Consider the following 19237-nt stretch of genomic DNA (forward strand, 5'->3'; position numbering starts at 1 on the left):
AGTGGCCGAACCAATGACCTCCCAACTCCTATACTCAATGCTCTGACCAATACAAGTAAGCATACCAAACACCTTCTTCACTATCTTATCTACCTGCGACTCCATTTTCAAGGAACTATGAAACTGCGCTCCAAGGTGTCTTTGTTCAGCAACACTACCATTGTGATTTGCCTTTCCAAAATGCAATATCTCACATTTATCTAAATTTAACTCCATCTGCCACTCCTCGGCTCATTGGCCCACCTGATCAAGATCCCATTGTATTCTGAAGGAACCTTCTTTGCTGTCCACTATATCTATAATTTTGGCATTATCTGAAAACTTACTATGTTCACATCCAAATCATTTATATAAATGACAAAAAGCAAGGGACCCAGTACGGATCCCTGTGGCACACCACTGGTCATAGGTCTCCAGTCTGAAAAGGAACCCTCCAGCACCACCCTCTGTCTTCTATCTTGAAAGATTACCAGCAATGAACCCACTATTTCTCATGTCTCTTCCTGAGGTGAAGATTATCAGGCTATTTATGTATTGGTCCTTAATCCCAATTTTCCCCAACATCACTTTTCTACTAACGCTGATTTCCTGCAGTTCCTCCCTCTCACGAGACCCCATGTTCCCCAATATTATTCACGCCCTCACTTGTGAAGGCCAAGCCAAAGTTTATATTTAATTGGACTACCCGCCTATGTTCCCCATTACCTCCCCTGTTTCTGACTATGTTTGTACGTGTTGATCTTCTCTTCACGCACTAAAAGAAGCTTTTACAATCAGATTGTATGTTCCCTACAAGCTTATTCTTGCACTCTATTTCCCCCTCCTAATCAATTAATTTGTTCTCCTTTGCTAAATCTAAATAGTTCCAAAACCTCAGGTCTGCTGCTTTTTAATGGTCAGTTTGTATGCACCATCTTGGATTTAATACTATCTTTAATTTCCTGGTTAGCTATTGTCAGGCCACCTCTCTGGTTTCATTTTTGTGCCAGAAAGGAACGAACAATTACTGCAGTTTCTCCATGCAAGAGTGCAGTAAGGTTTAAAATCATAAAGCTGCAGATATTGATATTAAGGCAGTGACTATATCAAGACTATTTATAAAGTGAGGGCTGTACAGAAACAGTAATGCATCTGAGGATTCCTTCGACCCTTACTACAACTGATTTACAGTAAATCACAGGCACATCAACTAGTGGCACTGAACTGAAATCCAGCAAAAACCTTTAAACTTACAATGATTAACAAAATGTGATTTATTTTTGTCTTCGTCATCTGTTCCATTACATTAAGAAATCATGATCATAAAAGATATTGTTACTCACATTTGAGCACCCAGCGAACCATGGAAGCTCAGTGTTAGGTATAAGTGGATTTGGAAACCACTCAAAAATGTTGGCTGCATTTCTTTATTTACATTTCCAATTTGCTGATCAAACAGCTCAACTAGGCTGTTCCAGATAGCTTTAACTAAATTGATTTTTAAGCATTTTGTACACGTATTCAGTTATTACCTTCCAACCACTTGTAGAAAGACTCGCCTGTGGATATAAAATTATTATTATTTATGGCAAAATATGAAATATCCCACTACATTCAACATAAACAAAAGATAACAATAATTCCACCATTTTTCTCCACCCCTCCCGCACACAAAAGGTGCTAATTTATACTGGAGTGGTACCACCTGCACCAGCAGCTCTTTGGAATCTTACCAATAAGCTCATTTATAAACCAAAACAAAGTGCTATAACGCTTTTTGTTTTAATGCATGAATGCAGGCAATGATAACTGTGCTGGCACAGTTATAAGGGGATTCAGTAACGGCGATGTCATTAAATGGCATGGGGCAGTGGTTACATTGTCTCTTGCTGGAGATGTTGATTACCTGGTGTATTACATGTCAGCCAAACTGGAGGTATTATTTACATCCTGCTGCATTTGGACTGGACTGCACAGTACTCTGGAATATCATACCTGTTCTTTAAACTTAGAAATGTATCCGGTATGTATCCTCCAATACAAATCACTGAAACCAATTAATAAAACCGTAATTTTTCACACACAAAATCAAAGATAATGAGATCAATTGTAATATCACCAATGACATCCCAGTTGAGATTAGCCAAGTAAACATAATTCAGCCATCAAACCAGTAATTTTTCTCTTTCGTACATCTTTTCTAACTCTAGCTGACGTATTTATCCAAGCCATGGTAACCCTGTAAGATATATTCATACTTTTCCTTTGAAAGCTGTCAAGGGTGCAAAACTGGCATATCTAGTGGGCGGCATGGTGGCACAGTGCTTAGCACTGCTGCCTCACAGCACCAGAGACCCGGGTTCAATTCCCGCCTCAGGCGACTGACTGTGGAGTTTGCACGTTCTCCCCGTGTCTGCGTGGGTTTCCTCCGGGTGCTCCGGTTTCCTCCCACAGTCCAAAGATGAATTGGCCATGCAGGTCAGGTGAATTGGCCATGCTAAATTGTCCGTAGTGTTAGGTAAGGGGTAAATGTAGGGGTATGGGTGGGTTGTGCTTCGGCGGGTCAGTGTGGACTTGTTGGGCTGAAGGGCCTGTTGCCACACTGTAACGTAATCTAGAATAATCTGTTTAATCAATTTTGCAGTGCTCTTTGCCCAAGACAATAGATATAAATTAAAAGGTAACCAACTGAATAAATTCCTTGTTTGAGTTTAAAAAGAATCAGCTCTCAAGTTAATGACGTTTATCTCTGATCAGAAGTTTTAAGAAATAAACTGTAAGCAAACTTAAAAACTACAAGTTCCACCCATCCCAAGTGAAACTTCTTTCATGTTGCATTTTGAATACTTTTTTTTCTGATTAAAACTAATTTAAGATAACTAGTCCCACTCCTAAAGGGATACTTCTCTTTTCTAAAAAAAAACAGTAAGTGCTTTACACCACAACTAAACTGTAGAGGTTGCATTGCTAAAATAGTTCATACATATTTGCATCCATCTCATCTGCTCTTACCATCATCGTTTCCTGAGGAGAGAAATGAGAATATTTAAGATTAAAAATCATATCAATGCATATTTACTATTTACACAATCAATATACACAAACTAATATTTTAAATTTTATATATGTGTGGAGTTAGACTGGCTTAGTGGACAGCACGGTGGCACAGTGGTTAGCACTGCTGCCTCACAGCGCCAGAGACCTGGGTTCAATTCCTGCCTCAGGCGACTCTGTGTGGAGTTTGCGCGTTCTCCCAGTGTCTGCGTGGGTTTCCTCCGGGTGCTCCGGTTTCCTCCCACATTCCAAAAATGTGCAGGTTAGGTGAATTGGCCATGCTAAATTGCCCATAGTGTTAGGTATATTGGGTGGGTTGCGCTTCGGCGGGTCGGTGTGGACTTGTTGGGCCGAAGGGCCTGTTTCCACGCTGTAGGGAATCTAATCTAATCTAAACTGGTTACCTCAGATTAGAGGTTTCAGTCTCACGGTGACCTGAGGCTACAATCTAGGTTTGCCTTCCAGTGCAGTATTGGATATGTACTGTAATATTGCAGCAGTCATTAAACTGATTCCAGTAATCTATGGGGAAATAGAAGTCCCATGACACTACTTGAGGAACGCAGAGTTTGTACATTGTTGTGGCCAACATTCTTCCCTTGAAGTGACTGAAAATAAATTAGCTGATCATTCATCTCACTACCATTTGTAGAAGCCTGCTGCAAGAAAAATAATGCCATGCTCTTCTAAACATTCAGTGCACTTAGAAGCAACTGGGTATATGTGAAATATTTTGATACAGACAACTGGGGTACTTCATCTTAGTGCATTAGGTTGTGATTTCTTTCTATGCTTCCATAATTTTTTTAAAAAACAAAATTAAACTTTAATAATGATTACCACCTTTTCCCTTTCTTATATCCCACATGAATTAATTACAAAAGTAATCCAGTAAAACACCTAATGATGCCACTTATGAGCTGAACATTAGCAAGCATTTTGAAGTAGTGAATCAACAGCAAATTGCATTCATAATTCTTCAAAACTCAGAATTTTCCACTTTATCTCAAAGTATAATAGCCTCTTTTCATGCTGTGATAGGGTAAACTTCAGAACTTTAATACTGGACTGAGAGAATTGAAAAAACTAGCAATAATTCTGTCTCAAATGAATTGTTCAGGGACAAGGATAAATTGTTATACAGAAACTAAAAGAAATTAGCCATGTCTGGGAAAAGGAGTAGAAGGGTCAAGAGTGTGTTGCTGGAAAAGCACAACAGGTTCAGGCAGCACCCATGGAGCAGGAGAATCAACATTTCGGGCATAAGCCCTTCATTAGGAATGAGGTGTAGAAGCTAAATAAACAAACATGTTTTAACACCTGCTTTGTTAAATGGTTTATGCCAAAATGACAACTAATTTCCCTGCAGAAGAACTTCAGGTATTAATCACATGAAAGCTGTGTCTTCAAACAGACAGTCAAATGTTAAAATATAATAAGGAATATGGAAATTACTTCTGATAAGAAGGGAAGCTGCAGACATATATTTTGGAAGAATCTAATCAATAATGTCATGACACAAACTTGAAAGAGAAACCTGTATACAAATTTATCTCCAAGAATCTTCATGAGCAGAACTTTGGAGATCAACAGTACAGAAGTATCGAACTCTGGCCATTCAGAGACAAACACAGTTGGTTGGAATCATAGCTGAATTCCTCCATTAATCGAGTAATAGCCAAGTTGGATTGTGAAACTCTTAACGTGCTTACTTGAGGGGTCTTATTTTGGTTGCGACATACAAGTTCAAATCATGGTTTAACTATTTGATTGAGAGATTTCTTAATAAGAAGTTAAATTAAAAGGTAGCCTGTAATAATTTAGCCACAGCAATATTCTAGTATTGAGAATATTAGGGATTCAGTTATAGGAAAACTACAGGTAAACTGTTTCTGCTTTTTTCATTTACGTTCAAACAAACAGAAAATAGAGAGTATCACCTTCTGATTTTCTAATATATGGCCTGATCTGCCCAAAAATGTATCACAATCAATTTCTCAGGGCAACGAGAGGTGAGCAAGAAATATAACTTTGTTAAGAAATGGATTAAAACAACTTCTGATCTGCCTGAAACAAAGTCATGGGTGAGCAAGATATAATAATATAACAAGCCAAAACAGATTTTGCACAATAACTCACTTCTCCTAGGTGCAAGTGGATTCAGAGGACGATATACAGATCGAGGCCTGCAAAAGATATTCAAAATTATTTGCTAATAAAAAAGTAAGTTTCAAAAATACTGTAGTGTTTTGGGAAAAGCTGAATGGCAGACATACTTCAGTAATCACAGCAAGTACCTCATTACATTAGATGCTTAGATTACAGAATTAATTCTACAAAAAAAAATACACTAGTAACTAAAGCACGATAGTTGAACAGTTTGGGCAGATAAGAACAAAAATCATGAACATTTATGGAAAATGAGATTCAGGGCCAGACAGGAGACATTCAACAATGGAATGCTAATGCTAGAATTTTACTGGATTTTTTTCAAGAATGGAACTGTTGAGCTGAAGTTCTGAAAGCAAATTGGATTAGATGGCGGATTTGCAATACAGAAGGATGTTGATAGAGCGGCTTCAGTTCCATTTCTGGCTGCGGCCATTAGAAAGGGTACAATTTTTAACATTGGTCTTTGCCTGTGGCATGATGACCTTCAGGTTAAAGACACCAACAGTCACATTTTTCTCTCTGATTTGAATTTTTTCTTAGTAGAATAAGCCAAACACTCAGAATGAGGGATAAATGCCAGTGAGACTGAGCCAAAGTAACTAGGAATTTGGATCAAAGTTGAAATTTGAACGAGAGGGGGAAAGATGTGCTTCGATTAAAGTTTATAGCAAGAACTGATGAGGTTATCCACTATGGTGACGAAACGTTTGAAAACAAATCTGCCAGCTTAGCAAGCTAACTTACATACTTATCATCAACCTGCACTACAAATCCTCTCAAAAATTGCTAGCCTCCAGAATGTCAGGACTGAGACATTACCAGTGCATAGAAAGCTGCTATAGTAGGTTTTTTATTTGTATTTCAAATCTTTAAAATAAAAGGTGAGTACTTAGTTTGTATTTTAAGTCTCTACACTTGATTTCTCTCTTTCACTGATAAATAGCTTGTTAAGTTTTCATAGTAAATCTTTATTTATTCTAAAAGGTAATAAATTATTTTTAATCGTGACAGAATGGCAGGTCAGAAGGGCTAAGTGGAGTTTACATTTTGTGGTATGCGTGAAATCATGGACTGAGAAATACAACAATGCACAAAGAGGTTTCATAGAACTTGGATTGGACAAGTCACATGCCTACAATACACAATATGAAGAATGAAAGAAACAAGAACAGTCAACTTGAGAAGCTGAAATGTGGCTGTCAATATCAACGTATAAAGTAAGGCCAATACAAAAGATTTCCAAGCTCAGATAGTGCAGAAATGCTTTAATGTCCATTAGTCACAAATGAAAATAAAGACCATCAAATGTTAAAAACTGAAAACACATGCATGTATTTCTTTTTAAATTTGTAGCAATTCTAACCACAACACCTACTGCATGGCAAGAGGAATCAAATTAGTTTCAAGGAATAAAATGCAGCAAAAACGAAAGAAAAAAAAATACTTGAAACAGTTCTCTTCATAGATGCTGTTCCACACCCTCCAAGCTGATGATCCCCTATATCCAGTGTACCGTTCTGGATTCAGGAGGAGATCCACATATTCAGCATCAGGAGATAATTCATCTGCAGAAAGAGAGATATTATCTGTCAGTTTCAGAGAATAGCCGTTATCTTATTTACAAACAAAGTAAACATCAGTTTAATCAGCATCTATGAATGACAGCATTATAATTTTGGTACCGAATTGGGGAGGGCTGCCTTTATAAGTTCTGCAATAAACTTACTAAGTTTGAAAAGAGAGAAAGCAAATTAACAGAAATACGAACAGTGGCAACGTGGTTAAATATGTTGAACCATGTGAAAACAGTTTACCAAATACAAGTGGGGAAATTTGGAAAATAGAAAAGAATATTTAAAAGCACCAAAAATGTAAGTGGAAGTTAAGCAGTAAGAAGGGGAAAGTAAGCAGGAAGTGGAATTTTAAAAAGGCAACTTAGAAACATGTTTAGTCATTCCCAACTATACTAAAGTTCCTTTTCATCTTCATATGAAAGGAACACAACCCAATCCATCTTTTCTCATTACAGACATTGACCTCAATAAGCTAATTTCCTTTGTTTTGCTTTATTTCACTGTGCAGTTTATAGAGAATCAGTGTTCAGTTAATTTTGAAACTCCATAGATAATGAAGCAGTTCATGTCAGCATGCAGCAAAATGTGCACAATGAGAGGTTGGGTTAATAAATGTCAGGCAAATGACCCTTTCCAACAAGCAGGTCTGACCACTACCGAATGACATTTAATGACATTACCACAGCCGAATCTCCTATTACCTTGGGACATTACCAGTGACAAGAAACTCTCTGGACCCAATTGACTGGGTGCAAGTTCAGATGAGAAACAGCACATACTGAAGTAACAAGTAACTAATCCTCCAACAACCCAAAACTACAGATTTCATCACAGGACATGAACACCACTGGCTCAGCCAGCATTCAATGGAGAACCTCTTGAACTGCTGTAGTCCTTGGGGGAGTGACACCCATAGAGGTTATAAAGGGAGTGCCATATGTCTGATCCAGTGATAATGAAGGAAAGGCTCCACGTCAGGAGGTGCATAGTTGGGAGGAAATTTTCAGGTTATGATGCTCCCATTATTCTGCTGCTTTTCACCTGCTAGGTGGTAGAGGTTGAGAGTTTGGAAGATGCTGTCAAGAGCCTTGATGAAGTGAGACAACCTTATAGATGGTATACAATGCTGCCATCATACAGTGATGATGGGAATGAAGTCTGAAAGTGGAGGATAGGGTACCAATCAAGAACAATGCTTGAAGGTCTTGAGTTTCTTCAGTATTGTTGGAATTGCACTCATCCAGGCAAGTGGGGAGCATTTCTGATCTTGTAGCTGGAGGAAGCGAGGAGAGTTACGCCCTTGAGAATATTGATAATGAAGGATTCAGTGAAAGCAATGCCCTTGAACATCAAGTGGCACTGGTTAAGTTCTCCTGTTGGAGAGAATTGTTGTCTGGAACTTGAGGTATTACTATTATTTGGCACCTACTGGTTGAATTCTGAGTGTTGTCTAGATCTTGCTGCATTTGGACATGGACTGCTTCAGTGTCAGAAGAATTGCAAATGCTACTGTATATTGTCCTACCAGCAGCAAACATCACTCCTGATCTTATGATGAGAGAAAGAACTAATGAAGCAGTTGAAGGTTTTTTTATTGCAAAAATATACTTTATTCATAAAAATAAATCTTTTGGTACATGTACAGTTAATGAAGCTATTCAGATCTACACTCGCTTTACTTCAAGAACTAATTAAGCCTTCGATATTCACCATTCTCTGTATTTACAATCAATCTTTTAGCATTTTGGCGAGGTGTCAGCAGGGTCCAATTACTGAATGGACCCGTTATTCTTTGACAGAAGGACCTTACACAGTGGTGTTTTCTCACTGCATGTCGTCCTGAACCTTGGAATGTACCAGCTTGTAACACAGTCAGGGTCAACTCCTTCAACTGGAACGCCAGCAAGTTTCGGGTAGACCAAAAAGAATCTTTCATCGAGTTGATGGTCCTCCAGGCACAACGTTCATCTCGGTGTGTGTGCCGGGCAACAGATCCTTCTCACCACCAGCCAAGCGATGTCCTGGTGCTTGTCGGAGCGTTCTAGCAAGGAGGTATTCTGCCAAATGATTGTGACAGTCTGCACAGGGAACTGCTCGACAGGATCCACCCTCTCCTTTTCCTGAAGGGTCTCAAGGATGCTTTGTGCTGAACACTTTCTGATGAATTTGTGGTCAAAGGTGCTTACCTTCACAAATTTCTCTATGAAGGACAGGTGATATACAACAGTCTAACTACGTGGAGTATTCCACGACAGTGAGGACAGGTCCATCCTTCACAACACCAGGGACAGGTAGAATCTCAGTATGTAACGACACTTGGTAGTTGTGTACCAAGGATCCATGAAAAACTTGATGCAGCCATACGCAAAGGTGGCCATCTGGTGAGGGCAGCATTGTGTGCATATTTTAGCCCTCGGTCCAGATCTTTGTATTCAATGTCCCGTCAGATACAGTATATCATCAATCCCCACATGAAGTGAAAGATGGGCCAGGTGACTGTCCCTACACAGGGTCAGGGAATAGGCCAGACCTGCACCACATACAACAATAGAGTACCTCACACCGGATGACCAGATTCTTACCCATGATGAAAAGCAACTGGGGCTCCCATTTGTCCAGTTTCTGTTTCACCTCAGTGACACGCTCCTCCCAAGACTTGGTGCCGCCCCAGCCCCTCTGAACCAAATACCCAGCACCTTCAGGTGGTCTACCCTGACAGTGGTGAAGGGGTTGAAGAATTTCTAAACAGCATGGCCTCACTCTTGTTTCAATTTACCTTGGTTCCGCTCTGAGACTTGTTCAAACTGGTCACAGATAAGACAAGGATCTGGGCACGGACAGTGGATCCGAGCAGTATCCTCCATGTATAGGGAGGCCTTAGCCTGTAGGGCCCTGCTGCCAGCTATAGTCACCCCTCTCAGGTTTCCTGATGGACTCGGCAAATGGCGTCATACAGCACACAAATAAAACAGGAGATCTGCCTGATACCAGATCTATCTGGAAAGCTTTCTGATTCCCACCTATTGATTGAAACTGCATTCATGATGTTGGTATTCAGCAGTCAGGTCCAATTACAGATTCCCTCCCAAGCCCATTTGGAGAGAAAAGCTCTCACATGTGTACACGATATTCTGTCAAAGGCTTTCTCCTGGTCCAGGCTGATGAGGCAAGTGCCCTGTCCCTGCCCTGCACATAGGTGATCGTATGCCTGAGGAATTCTAGACTCTCCGCAATCTTCCTGCCCGGTACAGCACAGGTTTGGTCAGGGTGAATCAGTGATCCCAGAGCAGACCTTCGGCTGGATTTTGTAGTCCACATTTAAGTGGGATTGGTTGCCAATTTCTAATTTCCTCCCTCTCCCCCTTCTGCTTGTAATGAGTGTGATGATATCTTTGTACATGGATTCACTCATAGTATCTGCCAGAAGATTACAATCATAGACCTCCAGCAGGTCCTGGTTAATCAAGTCCCACAGAGCAGAATACAACTCAGCCGGTAGTTTGATCACTTCCGGGGAGTTTTATTCTTTTCAAAGGACTCAAGGAGAAAGTGAGGGCTGCAAATGCTGGAGATCATAGTCGAAGAGTGTGGTGCTGGAAAAGCACAGCGGGTCAGGCAGCAAGATGATGTCGAGAACTGACATGTCAGGCATAAGCCCTTCATCAGGAATGGGGGAGTTTGTTTTTTTTAAATTTCAAAAATACACTTTATTCAGAAATCTTTGATAGGTGTACAGTTGATTATGCCATTCAGATGTATACTGTGTTTACATTCAGAGAACAGATAGAGTCATTCATATTTACAATGCGCTGTTAACAGTCCAACCTCTTGGCATTTAGCTGAGGAGTCAGTGGAGCCCAATTACTGAATGGACCCTATTATCCTTTGGCAGAAGGACCTTAGAACACTGGCCTTTCCTCAGCGCACTGTGGCAGCAGCTGCTCAGAGCTTCAGTGCATCCCTCAGTACACAGAGCTGGACCTTGGAATGTGCCAGTATGCAATACTCAGGTCGGGGTCAACTCCATCAACTGGAAGACCAGCTAGGTTTGGGCAGACCAAAGAGCGTCTTTCACCGGAGTTTACAGTCCTTCAGGCAATGTTGATGTTCGTCTCAGTGTGCGTCCCGGGGAACAGACCGTACAGCACGGAGTCCCACATCATGAAGCTGCTCGGGATGAACCTTAAACTACTGCATTTCTCTCCGGACTTACTTTGCATAGGCACATTCCAGAAGGTGGTGCGTGACAGTGTCACCCTCACCACAGTCACTTCAAGGGCAGCATATAGTGGTGCAGAGTGTTCAGACATGTATAAATGATTTCACAGGTAGAACCTTTCTTACCACCAGCCAAGCAATGTCCTGGTGCTTGTTTGAGAGTTCTGGTGCTGAGGCATTCTGCCAAATGACTTTGACAGTCTGTACAGGGAGCCGCTCAACAGGATCCACCCTCCTTTTCCCAAAGGGTCTCAAGGACACTACGTGCTGACCACTTGCTGATGGACGTGTGGTCAAAGATCTTTCTTCGCAAATTTCTCCGCAAAGGACAGCTGATACCAAATGGTCTAACTACTTGGAGCGTTCCAGGGCAGCTAGGCCAAGCCCATCCTTCGCAATTTCAGGGACAAGTAGAACCTCAGTACAGAGTGACACTTTGTGTTCGCGCACCAGGGATCCATGCACAGTTTGATGCAGCCACACACAAAGGTGGTCATCAGGGAGAGGATAGCGCCCCTCTTTTGCTTTGTCCCCCTTTTTCTAGATCTTTATATATTGTGCGCCTTCGGACACGGTCCATCTTTGATCTCTACGTGAAGTGAAAGATTGCCCGGGTGACTGCGACGGCGCAGCTTCAGGGAATAGGCCAGACCTGCACCACATAACATTCAGACTACCTCACACCTGATGACCAGGCTTTTCCCCATGGATGGACAGCAACCGTTGCTCCCATCTGCTCAGTTTCTGCCTCACCTTAGTGACATGCTCCTCCCAAGACATAGCACCCACCCCAGCCCCTCTGAACCAAATACCCAGCACCTTCAGATGGTCTGTCCTGTGAAGGGGATAGAGGATTGGTCTGCTCAGTTTACAAAGAGCATGGACTCGCTCTTGCCTCCGTTTACCTTGGCCCCCGAGACCCATTCAAAACTAGTCTCATGCACATGAGTTTGAGACGGTCTGTGGATCAGAGCAGAAAACGGCGAAATCATCCATGTACAGGGGTGCCTTAACCTGTAGGTTCCTGCTGCCAGGAATAGCCACTCCTCTCAGGCTTGCTTCCTTCCTGATGGACTCAATGAATTGCTCTATATAACACACAAACAAGGCAGGAGAGAATGGGCAGCCCTGCCAGACTCGAGACTGGATTAGAAAGCTGGCTGATTCCCACCATTGATTGAGACACTGTCGACAATGTTGGTGTAGACCTGTAGGATTCAATTGCAGATTCCATCTCCAAAGCCCATTTTGGAGAGAACATTTCTCATGTACGTGTAAGAAATACTGTCAAAGGCTTTCTCCTGGTCTAGGCTGATGCAGCGTGCCCACCCCACTGGCCTGCACATAGGCAAAGGTATCCCTGAGGAGTGAGAGACGCTGAGCGATCTCCCTGTCTGGTACAGTACAGGTTTGGTGTGGGTGAATCACTGATCCCATAGCAGACCTGACCCAGTTGGCAATGGCTTTGACAGGAGTTTGTAGTCCACATTTAGCAGTGAGATTGGTTGCCAATTTCTAATTTCCTCCCTCTCACCCTTCTGCTTGTAGAGGGTCATAATAACTTTCCTCATGGAACCTTCCAGAAGAATAATGACATACATCTCCAGTAGGTCCTGGCCAATCAAGTCCCATAGAGCACAACTGGTAATCCGCCGCTTTGAGGGATTTTATTCGATTCAAAGGACTCGAGGGCTTGTCCAGGGATAGCGGCTGGTCAAACTTCTCCCATGTGCTGTCTTCTAAGAACTCAGTGATAGAAGACAGGAATGACAGCGCGGCCTCGCAGTCAATGGGCTTCGTGTCGTACAGACTGGCATAGAAGGATTTGCTGATCCTCATTATGTCAGACTGACATAATGTTATCGAGCCATCTTCCTTCGAGTTACTGAGCATGGAGCTCTCCTTCTAGAAGAAGGAACATGAGCACATCTCATCCTCTCCATGGAGCGGACCCCTGACCATAAGATTATCTTGGAGGTCTCTAAGGCAAAGAGTGACACATGCTGGCCCTTCACCTGCTGGAGGTCCTCAGTGACATCAACCCCCATCATCTGTAGCAGGAGCAAGTTCTGCATACTTTCTTAGAGTTTGGACAGTTTTCTCCACCTCACTCATGTTCTGAACACCTTTGAGGATAAATAATCTCGATGTTCCCTTTTACCGTTTCCCACTAGTCTGCTGGAGACTCAGACAGGCTTCATGGGTCTCCAACCTGCATAATCAGTCTTGAGCTCCTCAATGTTTTGTGTTCAGCTCACACTCTCCCTTGCCAGCCCGCTGTTCGTCCTGTAGGCGACAGTTGGCCAGCAGGAGGTAGTGGCCAGATAAGAACATTGGCTTGACGTCAGTGGATCTGACCGAGAATGCTCGGGACATAAACAGGTAATCTATCCCAGAGTGAATAAACCAGTCTGCCTGTGACCAGGTGTAACTACGTTGTGCTCCATCTGCAGGTGTGAAGACGTCATGCAGCTTGGCATCCTTGACCTGATCAGGACTCTGGATATGCTGCCCAGTTTACTGTCCCCCTGCCGGATCATCCATCTGCATCAATGATACAGTTGAAATCTCCGCTTGGATCTGGCCAGCAACAGTGGAAGCTGCTGCAGGACGGCCAACCACTCACGCTTTCCCACTGGGGCATACACATTAGTTGGTTTCAGGGGAGCGTTTCTGCGCATGACTTCTGTTACAAGGAGGCACCCACCCACCATCTCCTTAACCTCAGATGAAGTTGCCTCATTGCAGCAGGATACCCGGGCCAGATGAGCGATTAAGATTGCCCCCGACCAAACTGACTGCCCATGGGCCCACAAGCTCAACCATCTTTGCGAAAACCAACGTGGAAACATATCATGTAGAAGATTTAACACTACGCACATTAAATAAGTGTTAAAATTGCCAGCATTAAAGTTTGAGGCTACCAGTGTCCATTTACCAACAGTCCTGTCCCTGAGGCAGCTGTCTGCATCCCTGTGGTGTGGGCAAACTGTTGGACTTTCGCAGGGTTGAGGTAGCTGTCCAGATTCTCCCTGGGACCCAATTTCCCCACTCTGGTATCATCAGGGTGAGCCCAGGGTCTGCCGAGTCTAGTTTTGACTGTCAGACACAGAAGCACTGCTGTCAGTTACCTGTGGGCAGTGGATACCCCCAGTTTTCACCAGATGGAGGCTGGGCTTTATCAGTCTCTTTGGTGCATACATTTCCGGGTTTGGGGTACTCCTTTTCTCCAATGGTGCTCTGTCTCTTCTTCTGGTGATGACCATCCTTCTGCCCCTCTTTGCCATCACAAGAACTGCTGGTGTCATCCTTGTGTAGCTGTTGTTTCCCACTTTACTGGGAAGCTTTGGGCATGACGGGTTTTCCTTTTCCTGTGTTTTACCAGTATCTACTCCCCCACCTCTTTGGTTTCCTACTCCTCCATTGCCTCCATCTGTCCAGCTGGAGTCTGCGTCGGTTGCTGTGCCTCCATGTTGGCTGCCTTCTGTTCCACTCCAGCCTGTCCTTGTTTCTGCGTGCCTCTTGACTCAGCTCCCTTGCTGAATGGAAGTGCCACGCTGATCCTTGGGGGTCCATGGCTCACATTGCCTCCTGACTGTGTTCTAGATTCCCTGGCCTGGGCTGCAGGTGACTGCTGAGGCCATAGTTCTAGACTGGCTTTTCCTGAATTGGCATTAGGCTGAAGCCAGCACAAAGATTCACCATGAGAAGGTCAGCTCTACCAAACAATCTTCCAATGTCCAATCACGATTCAGGATCTCACTAGCTCTACGACTCGCAACTTGACACCCATTCTTAGCCAAAAAAGCAGAGAGTGGGGGCTTATGTTTGAAACGTCCAATCTTTGCCTCAGTACATTCAATTCAACTCCTGCTCCTCAGACGCTGCCTAGCCACTGTGCTTTTCCAGCGCCACACTTCTTGACAACCTACCTTTATGCGGAGTATGACTGCAATAAGTAGAGATTTTCTTCCAAATTCATACTAAATTCTGTTTGAGTGCTTCTATTTACCACAGTTCACTGAAATACATGTCATTAACAGGTAATTGATAGTACTATCAATAATGTCAATAAAATCTTATAATGCAGATAATCACTGACTCAAAAATTGTGCGCAAATCAGCCAGATTGAATTTGCTACTTTCTGTTGGGAGAGGACATACGTCAACAATTTTCTATATTGCCAGGTAGATGTTAGCGTTGTTATTCTAAGTTTGGCTAACTGTACGGCTATAGCACATCTTGTGCTACTGCCCAGATATTGACAGGGCTCATAAGCTTTGATCTATGCAGTGCCTTCAGACGTTACAGGATATTCTGCAGACTGAAGTAAATTGACTGAAGATTGACATCTGGACGAGATGGATCATTCTGAGCACCTCTAGTTGAAGATAGCCACTGAAGGATATGGGATTCTCAGGCTGGGCTAGCATTTTTTGGCCATCCCAAAAACCCCTGAAGAATGAAGGAAATCTGCTTTCTTGAGCCACTGCAGCTCACTTATACTTCTGGTATATTCTCTGGCATTCCTCATTTAAATCATGTTAATCTTCTTGCTGGATACAAGTGGCAGAGTGAGGGATGTAAAATCTGATGGCCCAAAGTGACTTATGTACATTTGGTTTTGAGCTACTAGATCTACTTTATTTCTAAAACAACCTTGCACTGGTAGTGCTATTCCAATAAATGGATGCATCCTCAGTGTGAAGGCAGGGCTATGGTGGTCAGGCCTACTAATATGGTCACAGACCAATGTCCATTTACAAAGTTCGCTGATGACACCACCATAGTTGGTCAAATCTTAGATGGTGATGAAACAGATTACAGACCTGGAAAAATGGTGCACTGAGTACAACCTAACTCTTAGTGCTGGCAAAACCAAGGAACTCATTCACTTTTGGTTGAATGTTATTCATGCTACCCTACACATTAACAGCACAGAGGTGGAACGAGTGGAGTGTCAAGCTACTGAAAGTGGTCACCAAAAAGCTTTCTTGGCCTCTTCACGCGGATGCACTGGTTACAAAGGCCCAACAACGTATCTTCTTCCTCAGGCAGCTGAGAAAAGTTGGCATGGTGGCTAATACCCTTGCCAACTTTTATAGGTACGTCATCAAGAGCATTCTGTCTGGATGTACCACTACCTGGTATGGCAACCGTACCATTCAAGATCGGAGATGGTTACAGAGAGTGGCGAACTCAGCCCATACAATGACAAATGCCAACCTCCCATCTACACAATCCATCTACCAGGCCTGGTGTCAAGAAAAGGCTGCCAGCATTCTCAAAGATCCATCCCACCCAGGCAATGCTTTTCTACAACTTCTACCATCAGGGAGAAGGTACAGAAGCCTGAACACACGTACCAGTTGGTTTTGAAACAATTTCTACCCTACTGTTGCTAGAATACTGAATGGACTCAAACTCTTAACATTTGCCTATACCTGTGTTTTGGCTTTTGCTGTTGTTTACCTATTATTTACTTATCTATGCTATTTAGATGCGATCTGCCTGTATTGCTCGCAAGACAAAAGCTTTTCATTATGCCTCGGTGCACATGACAATAAATTCAATTCAAGTCTAACTGACAGCTACATTGCTGAGAGCAAGGTCTAGTATGTTTACCCTCTTTACGTTTTGTCAAAGAGCCAGTATGGCAACTACATCCTTAAGGATCAGGCAGTGCATTCAGTAATGGTGCAACCAAGCCACTCTGGGTAATAGACATTGAAGAAGGATACATTCTGTGCTCTGGTTGCCCTGAATGCTTCAGCCAAGTAATGCTGAACATTGAGGAGTCGTTATTCGTCAGCTGACAAAGGGTAGTCATTAGCACAAGGATCCCCTGCCCGTGAACCTAATGGCATGAGATTGCCTACAGTCTGGGATGGATGTGGTGGATCCCCAAGGCATCTCCCTCCCAATTGTACAACCCTGTGGAAGCTAATACAGGATCTGTTTAAAATGGGAAAACACTCAGAGCACACACACAAAGATAATATTTTGATTTTCAAAAAGCTCAGCTGAAAGATTTAACTGTTTGTAATCTTTAGACAAGTGGAATGAAAAGTAAACAATAACTGAACCAAATTACATCAAGGAAATTCATATTCCGATTTAAAAATCAAATTTCATGTCTTTACTTTCATATAGTGTTTTCCACATGGATATATATGCATATCTAGAATAGAAATTACATACAGAAGACACTAGAAACATACCATGCTACTAACGGCACTGTTGATTGCTGTTCTCTGGAAACTAACAAATTATAGGAACCAATAAGGGAATTTTTTTTTTTAAAAAGCACTGATTATTATTGAGCCCTTATAATACTTTGCTTAAACTTAATTTAGTCATTAAATTATTTATATCGAAATATCCAAGAACTCTTAGACACAAAATGTTGTATCAGAATTTCACAAGATCCTCACCATCAAGTTCACAAAAATGGTCTTGTGCATCATCATATCTTGCCCAATCAATGAAAGCTTTCTTTGTTTGGTTACTAAGGATGAAAGAAGAGTGATTTGGTAAAGGAATACAAGCATTATCAATCAAGTACCATATTATAATTCTACCATTTGTATTGTTATGGGCGAGGCCAGACCACTCAAAACGTTCTTAAGCAGGCAGCCCAGACCATAACTTTGCAATTTGTTTTGATTAGTGTAGAGTGAAAATTACCCAGAGTTAGCTAGGTTGACTCCCAGATTTTAAAAACAGACAAAAATTCATTCACAAAGTTACACAATGAAACACAAAGAACAGAATATTATGCTGTTCCGAATATATGTAAAAGCCCCAATAAGCAAACTCCTTAAACACAGTAAAAATGAAACAAAGGCTTATAGGTCAAAGTTAGAAGGGCAAAAGGAGAATCTAGCAGCCTATTTCCACAGGCTGCAGCTGAACTCCCTAACTAGTTCTGGACTGAAGTACTCAGCTAGAAAGCTGGCCACACCCCATTGAGTTATACAAGCTTTGGCCTGAAGACCCATCTGTTTATGTGTAAACAAAAAGGCTTTTCATCTCTGTACCAAACCCAGCTGTTTCGGAGCCCGGTCTGTTTGCGACCATTCGACAAAAAACCAAGGACACAGTATCCTTTAGAAAAGGAACAGCTTTTAGAAGAAAGGACCAGCTTTGTGACAATATATAACAGTACCTGTGGCATTGATAGATTGTTTCTGATGTTGCAGAATTTGATGAATGTAAGTTTTTTGTTTAGAAAGTACTTTTCCCAAGTGTTGCTCCCTTACAAACTTTAGAAGCTTACTCCATACAACTACCTAAAAACGGCCAATTGAAAGCAGAATATTGTTCGAGAAGTAATTTATAAAATCTCAAAGTACATTTGTGAACAGGAAGCATGTATCTTATGGGAAATATTTCAATAACATTGACAAAAAGATATTGAATGTCAGAGACAATGACAGGACTGTGGATTCAGCGATGGCTAAGCAAAATTTTGAATGTAACATTAAATACAAATTAGCAGTAAATTAAACATTAGTACATAGCCCCTGTAAATGGGCACCAATTACTGCAGATGGTTTATAATGCAGAGTAATGCCAACAATTATGATGAAGGACTCTCCTGCTCAACCTCTTCCCCTCAGTTTAGTGATGCCCAAGTTAAATCATCAATTGTTTCGTTCATGAAAAGCGGGCTATATGGTAAAGTAGACCTATGGCAACTTACTTTTTGTTTGTTAAATATAGGACAGAGAAGCGGACAGAGGGAGCTGAAGGGAAAGTGGGAATAAGACAGGAGAAGATCAAAAGGTGGTGATGGTGAAAGGGCATGGAGAACAGGAGAACAAAAAAGGAGACAAAAACTCAATGATGCTTTAAGCACAAGTATGTTCTGCAGAACCACTTTCCTGAATGCGCCGATCTGCATTGTACAAATTCAAAGTCATCCAATGTCGTTCACCAATACGAAAAGTGAGGACTGACAGATGCATGTTTCCTCCAGGCTCCCTTTCTCCAATAGTATGCAAGAAATACTGTTTCAAGAAAAAAAATCTTTTCCTTAAACCTAAAATATATTTAGGAAGGGCAGTAAAGACAAGCCAGGGAACTATAGACCAGTGAGCCTGACGTCGGTGGTGGGCAAGTTGTTGGAGGGAATCCTGAGGGACAGGATGTACATGTATTTGGAAAGGCAAGGACTGATTAGGGATAGTCAACATGGCTTTGTGCGTGGGAAATCATGTCTCACAAACTTGATTGA

The 19237-nt window shown here is 42.1% G+C and overlaps 1 protein-coding gene across 2 annotated transcripts in view; it reads right to left on the bottom strand.

Moving 5' to 3' along the window:
• Positions 1 to 19237, bottom strand: part of ero1b (endoplasmic reticulum oxidoreductase 1 beta) — an 84774-nt gene that overhangs the window by 32508 nt on the left and 33029 nt on the right. For both annotated transcript variants that reach the window (XM_043680077.1, XM_043680085.1), the window contains exons 6-10: positions 17433 to 17506; positions 6650 to 6770; positions 5173 to 5219; positions 2992 to 3003; positions 1512 to 1538 (exon numbers count right to left, since the gene is read on the bottom strand). In XM_043680077.1, the coding sequence (XP_043536012.1) occupies positions 1512 to 1538; positions 2992 to 3003; positions 5173 to 5219; positions 6650 to 6770; positions 17433 to 17506 (281 nt within the window). The remainder of the gene's footprint in view (positions 1 to 1511; positions 1539 to 2991; positions 3004 to 5172; positions 5220 to 6649; positions 6771 to 17432; positions 17507 to 19237) is intronic.

The sequence above is a fragment of the Chiloscyllium plagiosum genome, chromosome 3, assembly GCF_004010195.1.
Source record: "Chiloscyllium plagiosum isolate BGI_BamShark_2017 chromosome 3, ASM401019v2, whole genome shotgun sequence".
Taxonomy (NCBI): Eukaryota; Metazoa; Chordata; class Chondrichthyes; order Orectolobiformes; family Hemiscylliidae; genus Chiloscyllium; species Chiloscyllium plagiosum.